The following is an 11,941-nucleotide window of genomic DNA, read 5'->3' on the forward strand; positions in this document are numbered from 1 at the left end:
AATCCATCTTTACTACATACAAATCAGCAATCAAGACAGATGGAGATCTGAAATCTAGCATCCTGAATAGCACATTGACTGAAAAAATAAAAATAAAAAAAATGCTTAATTCAACAAAGCAGACAAAAAACTGCTTAAATATGATTAAGAAGAACATATTGATGCCAAAAACCAACAAGAAATCCCAGTGGATGACAGCTTTGTGGCCAGAAGCAATCTAGGCAGATTGTATTAATGTAAAGCCCTGGTTTAAAATGCTCAAAAAACAATTACCTTCCAAATAAAGTGTTCTCAAAGTATAAAAATTCTTGATCAACTCAGTGTCATCAGACTACAGAATCAGAGTAAAAGATAGGTAAATACAGAATAGACACTACAATGTAAAAGAAATTAGAAGCATCTGTTGCATTAACTCACCTTATTAGAATGAACTGGCAAATCACATATAGAGCACAGATGGGGATAACCCTTCGGTAAGAGTCCATGGAAGTCTTCAATATTGCTACTTGGAGGAGCGCCCCTCTTTTTCTCAAAGAGAGATCTCTCTTGTAAGGGGCCAGGACCACGTCCCATTCTCTCATACTCACTGTCAAATTTATGATAGTTATGCGAGGTCTCACCAAAAAAAGAATCATCCCTACACCTTTCTCCATCTCTTAATCTGTCATCTTCATAATCCATTCTGTCATAATAACCAGATTCTTGAGAACGACTTCCATGGTCATAATCAAGCACTGGGTTGAGACTAGGACCACGATCATCAAAACTATCTCTTCTAAAGTGCCTTTTTTCTTCCCAATCATCCCTAGGTACTCTGTATGGTGGCTCCCGTGTAGCAGATCTGCCATCTCTACCATAACTCAATGTAGGGCCTTCTTCAGTTCTCCTCCTTTTAAGCTGTAGAAGGATTTGGGGCAAATTCTCAGGAGTAATCTTGTCCTCTGGATAACGACTCAGTTCATCTAAGTCTCTAGCAGACAGACCAAAGCTGGCCAAAATGTTACTGGCCTGGTCTGCATCTCCACGGTGTTGAGAAGACAAAGGGAGTGGACCTCTACTTCCAATGTTAAATATAGACTGCAAATTATGGGAAGAAGTACTAGCAGAAGACAGTGCACTATGAGCTCCTTGTTGATTCAATGAAGAACTCATTCCAAGATTCATTAAACTAGCAAGGCGTGCAGTACCCTGGTTCATCCTTCCAAGAGATGCTGGCATACTTAAAGACTGGGTAGCAGCAGCAAGAAGGCCTATAAGACAGGTCACGCCCATGACCCTGCGAGTCCCTACCGAGAGATGACTGCTGGAATGACTTGGACATTGTAGAACTATCTCTTGGCTAATTTATAGATTACCAAAAAAATTTTCTTAAAAGATGGCCAAAAAGAAAGCTCAAACTACAAAACTAGGTCAACTTTGCTTCAAAAAAATGGTAACGCCAAGAAAAAGGATCAATAAGGACTGTAGAATCTTCTTCAAGCTGAGAACCAGCAGACAACTCTGTAGAAAAATAAGCAATTTTAGTCATAAATCCCTTTAAGTAGATGCCGTTTTTTTAAAGAAAAAAAACTTATGCATCATGTTGATTAAAAAAAAAAAAAACATTTAAGATCTCAAACTTACAAGGAATTTATTATATATCTTAAACAGATTCCAGATGTATGCAGAGCCTGCATATAGATATTTAAAAAGTGGTCTTTCATGCTAAAGTTTAACTATTAAAGGGAATTTCATACTAAATTTAAAAACATTTCAATTGAAGGGTTGGATGTCTGATTACATCAAAATTTCAGTAAAAATATAGATGGGTCTTTTCTTTCAGAAGAATAAAAATACACCCTATAGTATGATGCTTAAGTTCCAGAAGACTAAAAACAAAACAAAACAAAAAATCAATGTCAGCAAGTCAAAGATGAATCAGTTGTATTCTGCTTTAGAAAATGAGACCTATTATAACTATCAGAAAGAACCAAGTAAAATAACAAATGAAGTTTAGGTGTCAAGTACCTACTATAAGATCTAAGACCAAACACAATAGCTGAGATCTTTATGTAGCAAAATCATAAGGTGAAGACAGATGTGAAGAAAAACAAGTGACTTCTGACAGTTTAAGGATTTCTGCACAAATTTAAGCCATATAACTAACTGCTTTCTTACTGTCCACCTTCTATCAGGCAGTGCTTATTCCATTTCTAGTATTATAAAGTAAGGAGAACTAAATATGGTCAGTATAGAAATAAGAGACCTCCCAAGAAAAAACCCAGGTACAGGAAGTGTAGGTGATTTAAAGAAGTGAAACTCCCCAAGTTAGCATCCACCAACACTCATCTAATTTCAGGGCTTCAGAACCTCTAAAACTCAAGTAAGGTAAAAATGAAAATGAGATCTTGTATAGATTTGTGTAAACTTTTCACAAGAATAGCCACAATCACTTGGAAAATTTTGGTTTTGAATACAATTACCCAAGATGTGTTTCTAGATGAAATTATTTTTTCTTTCAAGTTGTTTTACCTCAGAAATGGTTATGTAAGAATTTCCAAAGCATTTACATATGATTCTCACAAAATATTAAATGATGTACATAACAAATGTCCTTGATGAAAACACCTTTTTATAATCACGACGACATAGGGAAGTCTTAAATTGTTTGTTACAGAATTCTATTTGGAGGCTTTGCTAAGTCTTATACGTTTGATCACCCATACATACACCTAGGCATTGATGATAGTTCAACACATTAAACTTTATTACAGTAAAAACCAGGCAATATTCAATAGTCACAAGTCTATTATGGGACCAAGCCCACCAAGGACAGGATAAAGCAAGGGAACATTGGACGAATATAGTGGCAGAGGAAGTATTAAAAAAAAACCACAGGCAGGACTAGATTTTACAAAAAGATGTGACAAAGTTAAAAAGACACAGAAATGCCGTCAGAGGTGACTGGAATTATAGATGTTTTTGCACACCAAGAAAGATGAATTTGAGAAAAGACACCAAAGAAACTAGTTCTGGATCACATCCACTATATAAACTACTTAGACTTTAAGATTAATAAAATAAAGACAAGAGTCAGGTGGACTTTGGATGAGTTTCTTTGATATCTTATAAATGTTATACAGAATGGCAGCTGAAATACTGTGTATAAACACTGGCAGGACCCTCTAAATTTTCATGTATACTTTATATTTTAAAAGACAAAAACTTTGAGGGTTTTTCAAAATCAGTATTTCAAACTACCAAAGTTATTATTAATAGCAGTTTTGCTCTTCATGTAATAGCCAAAGCTCAGTATTATTGAAAAACCAGTTTTTTGAAAGAACTACTCTTTTTCTTCAGGGAAATTATACAACAGTATTATGTATAAAATCTTTATTGATCATATTTTAAGGAAATGATTATCACATTGCAGAGATCTCAATTATTTTCTTTGGTACAATGAAAACGGTGTATCTGCAAAAAGAAAGGTTAAGAGAAGTAAAGGTAAGATGATAACCTTAAGACAAAACAAAAAATGAACTTCAGAAAAAGGGCAAGACAATGTTTATATCTCATGACGACTTGTAATTTAATTAAAAATAACCTTAATATTCTTGACTCAGTTTCAACTTAAATGCAGCCAGATCGACACAAGAATTTGAGAGTAATATTACTGAATAGGAACTTAAGTCAGACCTTTGAAATACAAACAAAATTCTTACAAAAAATTTTAAATTAAAATGAATTGAAAAATCTGACGTGACACCACCATTTAAAGAGCATTTATGAATACAATTCCTTTAGTATCTTTGGTAATTGGTAAACATAAGACAAATAAGCCATTTGTTAAAAGGCTCATTTAAGTGAGACTTACTGCCTATTAAAGTTAAGCACAATACTGAAACGTTTACTAAATTATTAGATTTTTAAAAGATTAATAGCTTATTTTGTTTTACTTCCATAATTATAAAGTTGCTTTTTTGCAATACATTATACTAGAGGTTTAATAAAATTTGAAAATAGTTCCTTTGACATTAACCTAAAATGTAACATCAAAATCTAATTTACCCACTTAAAATCTTTATGTAGCAAATTCTAAATGCCCATCAACACAGAACCTTTCACTTTCAAAAAAGTACCTCCATCTCCCCCAATCAGAAAAATAAAAGAACGACTAACATTATCCATAATTGGGCTTCACAAATGCATTTATAACTTGATAAGCAAATTCTTAACAGGCATTTTTACAGACAATTCTACTAAACAATTTACCTAGAATTAAAGCTGGTTTATGATCTAATTGCAAATGCTACTAAATGTAAAACCTTACAAACAGCTAGAAAACTGTAGTTTATAAAATTCTCTTCTGAATTAAAAACAAACAGGGCAAGAAATTTTCAGATTTTCCAAATGTTCTATCAAGGTCAAACTTGTGATTTGTTAGCTCCCCAAATATGTGAAAGGTAGCAACCAACAATACCAACACAGTAAAAATGTCCTAATTATACATCAATAGATGGCACGTATAGCTCACTACTAATTTCAAAGTGTCGTCATTTGGAAAGGCAGTTCCTTAATTTTTGTCATTGTCACACAAAAGCATTGACTTCTGTGATCAGATCTTTTAAACTAAGCACCAACTCATTTCTAATTAAAGTATGAAGTTAGGTTAATAAGTCCCTATTTAAAAACTTCTCATTTATTAATTTGATAATGGTTTTCCAAATAACTTATCAACATAGCTTTATATTTTTTTATATATTTATATATTATATACTTTAACATTTTTTAACTTGTATTTCATTTAAGGGTTTGATTTTTTTAAATGATTATATCTCAGGAACTACTCAATTTTTCATACAGAGCTTGAGCCATTTTGAAACCTTATACTTTAAAAAAGTGAAGGAATTAAGTACAAAGTGGTAGTTATCAAATAGTCATGGGAATGTAAAGCATAGGAAATACAGTCAATATGGTAATAACAATGTATAGTGCCAGGTGGGTACTAGACTAGCCAGGGGGATTACTTTGTAAATTATATAAATGTCTAACCACTATGCTGTACACCTGAAACTAATATAGTATTGAATGTCAACTGTAATTGAAAAAATCAAAAGGAGCGGGGGAGGTAAAGGGGAACAAGAGGCTGAAATTTCCATGCATGAAACAAGTCAGTCATGGGGATGTGATGTACAGCATAAGGAATATAGTCAATAATATTGTGATAGTGTTGTACAGTGTCAGATGGTCGCTGGACTTATCGTGATCACTTCCTTAGGTATATAAAGGTTGAATAATTATGATGTATATCAAAAACTAATACAATAGTGTATATTAACTATATTTTGATAAAAATCTTTTAAAAATAAAAAAATCCTTATACTTCAATGTGTATTCTTCAGTATCATGATCTCATCTCACTTTGGCATACCTATAAGGGGCTTAAAAGGCTTTTGAAAATAAACTACTGATTCTCGGAAGCTAAGCAAGGTCGGGCCTGGTTAGTACTTGGATGGGAGACCAGGAATACCAGGTGCTGTAAGCATTTAAAAAAATTTTTTTCCTGGCTACTTTCAATTAGACGTTAAACATTTTTCAAATTAAAGCAGCACAGGAATGATAAGCCCGTACTACAGGATAGCAACTTATTCCATTTACTCGACAATTTGGACTCTTGATTTTAATCTATGATACTAACTTTGCTCTTTTCTCTACTTTGAAGCAAAAGCAGTGGTTTTTATCAATGCCCCATTCTGCACCTTAAGATTTCCCCCTCAACTCATTTTATGTTCTACTCTTGGCTTCCACAAACTTATACAACTTTGATTTGGTATATACTGAAATTTTTGGAGCCCAAATGCCTTGACTTGTATCCTGTTTCTATTACACAGTAGCTGTAGGACCTTGGGCAAATTACTTAACATCTGTTTGTTTCCTCATATGTAAAATGGGAATAAAAGCGAAACCTATTTCACGAGGCTGTAAAGACTTAATAAAATGACACACATAAAACACTTAGACTGGTGTCCAGCACATGGTAAGAAACAGTAAACTACTTTTATGTAATCTGATCCTCACAATAAGAAAGCAAACTTTAGAGATAAAATGACTGATCCAGAGACATATGCGTATAAACCTTTCACTGTACTGTACACCCTTATTTCATACATCAACTTCAATGTCCCATCCACTTCTATTCAAAGCCAGAATTCATATTTAAATTGTTACCAAACCAGAAGTCAGCTTTAAAAGACTAGTAGTAACCTAGACAACTAAAATTGAAGAAAAGAAGTGGATCTTAGTGAAAGTGGACAAATTAAACCTCTTCTTTCTTCACTCTCTATTGCTGGTCTATCTTTAAGTTACCTTCTTATCCTTCAGAACAAAAAGTCTTTACCTCTCTATTTCCTCTGCCATAGTCTTACCAGAGATCTTAAGTTCTCCAGCCTTTTGGCTGGTTTCCTTGCATCCACGTTTGCAGATTCCAATATAGATGTCCTAAAACATCACCCATCTTACATTCTACTGCTCCAAAACATACTACTCACTAAATAAAGTCCACATTATGGTTTTTAATATCTTTCATATGTTGGTTGTATCCTACTTATCTAAACCCACTTTCCAATATACACCAACACCTTATGAGAGAGATCATTTTATAATAAGTTGAGACTGCTCAGCACTTGAGCAAATTAGCTGAAATGTCTCTTCTCCTCTCTTCATTTAATACTAGCATTTCTCTTAAGGCCCAGCACACCCCCACTTCATATAATGTATACAAACCAGTGTGTGTACATTCAAGTTTAGAAATAGAACAAGACCTTAAATACTTTCTACCTACCAATTTCTAACGCATCTCTTCTGCAGTTCCTTATCTTCAAGTTTTACCTATTCATATCCTCAAAAACACATTAATTTTGCACATCTAATTTTTTTTACAAATTGACAATATGTACATATCATTATTTGCTTTAAAAAACTGATTTATACAGGAATTAAACCTACATTTTAACTGCAATATAGATACCATTATGGCACATACACTTATCTATTCTGCATATGATGAACATTTAGGCTGTTTTAAATCTCTTGCGTTATCAAGAATGCGGCTACGAATATTTCTTGGTGTCTCCTGATGCTTAAGTGTAAAACTCCCTCCTCCATGGTGCCTTTCCAGAATACCATCATCCACACAAGGGTCCACAGTTAAGCATTAAATTGTTCTGATGTCTCACACCTCACAGCAAGATCATTTTAAGCACAAATGTTTGTATTTCTTCTATATTGCTTTTCCGTTCTCAATTACTGCATGAGTCAGGTGCTCAACCACTTCACTTTCAAATTTCAAATATGGTATTGGTGGTTCTCCTATAAGTTACTATACCAAATGAAGATGTTTAATAGCATAGTAATCCCCACAAATGGGGGAAAAAAACATACAAAACTTAAAAGATCAGAAAGTTCTGTATCTTCATTAGCAACCTATGATACGGCAAATCAAAGATCCTTTTAAGATCCTAATATCAATCACTTCGTAACTTGCTGCATTTACTGCTTGCCCCCTATGACGTCTACCATAGGCGTTTTTCCCCTTTGCTCTTATCCAGCACATCCAAAAGGGATTCTGCCATAAGATATGTACCAACAACCATAAGCTACAAGGACTCTAGATCGGCCAATGTCAAAGATACGTCATTTAAAAATTTTTCTAGAAAAGAGCAAGTATTTTATATAAATTAGCTTTTAAACTTTAGCCTCTTAAATTTTTAATTGAGCTAACAAATAAGCTCACTACATACCTAAGAATTATAAATTACAGCGTTTTATATCCCTGACAGTGAAGACATTGTAATAACCACATATATACATATATAAAAACAAAACTACTGTCTACAAACCTTCCACCCCACATCCGGTGAACTTGGTATTGTCTATTCCAAAGTTAAGTCAGTTGAGTGCACTAAGAACTGTTGCAGCAAATGTGGGACAGTTTTAATGCAATTCTAACTAAAATAGGTATATTTAAACAAAGTACTTTTACCTAAAAGATGTGCTAAGAACATCAAATAAACCATTATCCAATTCTTTGGTTTTGCTTATTCTTGAAATAGTTAATGACTGCAGTTCATATAATAACCTAGTTAGCATTAGTCTTGATAATGGCAAACTTAAGATTTTTACATAAGACTGTGTTCAGATCCCTATGTTTGTCTACATATAACAAGTGATAACTTTTTGTCACTTTCGGAAAAAACTGCACTTCAGACCTCAAGAACAGCTCACTTCTACTTCAATTCCTCTAAAAAAACAACATGCATGAGATTCTGGTTTTTTAACCGGCCCTAACATTTACAAAAAAGTCTCTCCCCATTACAAAAGTAAATATAATTTCTTGTGGAAATCTCAGAAAAACACGAGGAAAGAAATACAAATAATCCATTAACTCCAACATCTAGACTTTTTTTGGTATGTTTCTATTTTTATGCTTATTTACACGTTCCTTTAAACGAAATATTAAAATTGGCACCAGCAGTTTTTTACATTCTTTCCAATACTATATTCTATTGTCATTTTCCCATCATTACTCTCTTCTTAAAACACTGTTTTAAGAAGCTGTAGATTTCCATTTGATGGCCGCACCAAATTTGTGAACCACCAAATGTTGATTGAACCTTTTAGACTTTTAATATGCTTAATAACCCAGATTAACATTTACGTAGACAAATTTTTTTGGCACAGAAATCTTTAACACACTATTCCCTTAAGATAAATTCTTGTAAGAGAGTCCTACCACTTTTAAGTCTATTTATTAAAAAATGAAGAGTCTAAATGAAGTATCCAATCAAGATGTAAGCATTCTAGAACGCCACTGGTTAACCAGATAATCATCACCTCCTTGGGCTTTAATCTTCTCTTCTATAAAATAGAGATTTGAACTACATTTTATTTCTAAAATTATGTAAGACATTTTCTTTGCATTCCTCAGTTGTTAAAATTTGTTACCTACCATTAACTGACTTGTAATATTAGTTAACATTTCCCTAAAAGCGTTCAAAAAATTAGTACGTTTAAAGACTCCTTTAATATATACAACGTTCAGATCAAGAGTAGTTAAATCCTTCCCAATTAGTTTAAAATGCTATGTAAAAGCAGCACCGCTTACACGGCTGGGAAGGGAAATATGTAATGATAAACTGAAAACTTCCCCCGGGTAGAGTATACACTTGTTATAATCATATAATGTTAAATGGAAAGGAAGAAATGTAAATATAAAGCACTTCAACACAAACATCTTCTGGCTAAAGAGCGTTTTTCCAAATCTTACGTAACAAGCCAGAAAAATCTTAAATGTAGTATGGAAATTGTGTTTGATTTCAAGTTTGCAAAAACATACCACGGAGCGTTTTTGCAACAAAAACCTGTCCTTCCTCGCCTTCTAGATTACTAAAATTCTAATGCTGAAAAATTATTTTGACTGTGTAGATGACTGAATCACTGAGTTTTTAAAAAGAAATCTTATTTTGAAAATTTAAGCCTAAAATATTATTTTTGCCCGCAGAGAACTGTTAACTGAGAGAAAACTGTCTTATTACTTAAAAAATCTTAAACCAAGCTCTGTTCAATAAGCAAAACGCAACATCAATACAAAAATCTCATGACTACGACATGGGAAATCAACAATTCTCATTATTCCAGCGCGCTTGAAAGACTAGAAATTTCGGAAACGCCATAACCGTTCTAGAAATATCTAGCTGGAAAACTAACTGATCCAATAGGAATATTATACAGAATAGTGCGACAGAGCAGTATAAACATCTGCGAGATATTCCTCCACAGTAAGCAGAGAAAGTCCCTGTGTAACACAGAACATGGCACAGAGCTAGCAATAAAAAGAACAACGATGCGACTACATCACGGTACTCCAAACCCTTTGTTTGGAAACCGGAAGGTCCCACATCACACGATCCTCTCTGGAGGAACCTACTGACAATATTTTAATAAAGGGAAAAGGAATGTGAGGTGATTCTCTAAACAGAAACTAATCTCCTGCCTAGCAGCATACTGTAGAAGGCTTTATCCACGACGCAATACGAAAAACAAGCGTTAACGTTTCATTTTCGGCCATTTTTAAGCGACGGGGGGGTGGGGAGGAATTGTTTCTGAGGTCCGGCTAAAATCGCGCGCGCGTGTGGGCGGGGGACGGGGGAGTCTTAGGGGGCGCTATGAAGCGATGGGCGAGGAACAGAGCGAAGGCCTTGACACCAAGAAATTCTGCTCAAGCGGCAAAGCTTTTGAGTCTGCGAAATCCTCCATTTTAGGGCACATTTTCAAGCGCAAAGGGAAAAAAAAAAAGCAAACAAGTATGTGGGACTGGCACTATCCAAGAACTTCGCTAACTTAACTATCCTCCCCAAACGGCAGGCCCCCTATGGACAGTCGGTCCCTCAGGCCTCCGGCGCTCCTCCCTTTCAGCGCGGCAGCTCGCGTGTAACGGGTTCATCGTCCCGCCCCCGCCCGCAGCAAGCCCAGGACGCGGGAAGCTCGGCTCATCGGCTGCCCTCAGAGCCCCCCGACTCTCTCGCCGCACCCCAGGCTCTTGGCTGACCGAGTGTCTCCCTCCGGGACCGCTCACCTCCAACGCCCGAGGAGGCTGGCTGCGCCGCCACTGCGCTCCTAACATGGCGGCCGCCGATCAGGCGGCTCACATACGCAGCGCGGAGGGAGGCAGAGCGGGCGAGCGGGAGCGAGCAAGAAAGGCGCGCCGCCGGCTCCCTACAGCCCCTGTCGCCATCGCTGCCTCCTCCCGGCGGACGCAGAGAGCCCCCGACCACCCCACCCCGATTCTTACCCGCTTCACGCCTACCTTAAGGAAAGGGAAAGGGAAAAGGAGAGGTACCTCTCTCCTAGCGAACAGGACGCGAAGGATCCCACAATCCCCCGCAGCAACGGCGCTGGTAAGAGGTGGCAGCAGCGGCTGCAGACCAAGAACAAACCCACTCTCGCGAGAGAGCCTGCCCCCACCCACCTCGGTTCTTGTTTCTGCGCGCGCCAGGCCCCTCCCCCTACTCCGAGCGCGCACTTTGCTCGCGTCCTCGCCGGCGATCGTTGTTCTCTAACCCGGGAGCCCGCGTGTGGCGGGAAATGGAGAGAGCAAGAGCCTATGAGTTCGACTCCCACTCCCCCAAAAGCTTTTTCCCCGACCCCTAAATTGCCTGGTGTAAAATTTAAATAGAGTATGCGTTGGAAGTGAGTCGCGGGAATCCCTGGCTTAAACCGGATTTCTATCCTCTCAGACTAGTCTCTGATTATTTGCCGAGGCGTGGTAGGAAGCGCCAGGAAGTGGGAACCGATACGATTTCGGTTATTTTTTAATCTCAGGAATTCTGTTTAGGAAGGTCATTGAGGCGGAAGACTGCAAACCTATCCAACCGAAAAGACCACTTCCGCCATTTGGCGAATTTGAATGTAAAACTCTTGAGACTGGTACAGGTTCTATATGAGCAAAGCAATAGCACGTGTGAAAAACCTGAGGCGGACTTTGATAAATTGCAGATAAGGCTGGAGAAAATGGCCATTTCCCTGGGGTTGCAAATGCAGAAGGACAGTCAGTCACCTGAAGTCTGAGGTACATCAGCGAATACAAATCCTGATTAATAGCACGCAAATTTTTAGAATAAGTGTGCTGAATCGGATTCGCATCTTTAAAAATTATTCTGAGTCCACTGTGAAGATAGTGGAGGGGGCAAAGATGAAGACGACTAGAGACCAATAGAAAACTGAAGAGATCATTTAAGAAAAATCCTAATTTGATTGAATATGGAAGATAAGAGACGTATCATGGGTGAATGACAACTCTAAGGTTAACAGTGCTATTAAGGAGCACTGGATGATGTTTCGGCTGGAGAGACAAAGCAAGTTCAGTTTAGCATCAACTTTAAAGAAGTATTTATGGGTCTTGAGC

General features: G+C 36.7%; 1 protein-coding gene across 1 annotated transcript in view; it reads right to left on the reverse strand.

The window, feature by feature from the left end:
- Positions 1 to 10,993, reverse strand: part of MATR3 (matrin 3) — a 26,801-nt gene extending 15,808 nt beyond the window's left edge. Inside the window, 3 exon segments of the mRNA XM_006923052.3 lie at positions 418 to 1,255; positions 1,257 to 1,500; positions 10,844 to 10,993. Of these exon segments, the coding sequence (XP_006923114.1) occupies positions 418 to 1,255; positions 1,257 to 1,321 (903 nt within the window). The 5' untranslated portion in view covers positions 1,322 to 1,500; positions 10,844 to 10,993.
- Positions 10,994 to 11,941: the final 948 nt, after the last annotated feature.

Source organism: Pteropus alecto, unplaced genomic scaffold, assembly GCF_000325575.1.
Source record: "Pteropus alecto unplaced genomic scaffold, ASM32557v1 scaffold78, whole genome shotgun sequence".
Lineage (NCBI taxonomy): Eukaryota > Metazoa > Chordata > Mammalia > Chiroptera > Pteropodidae > Pteropus > Pteropus alecto.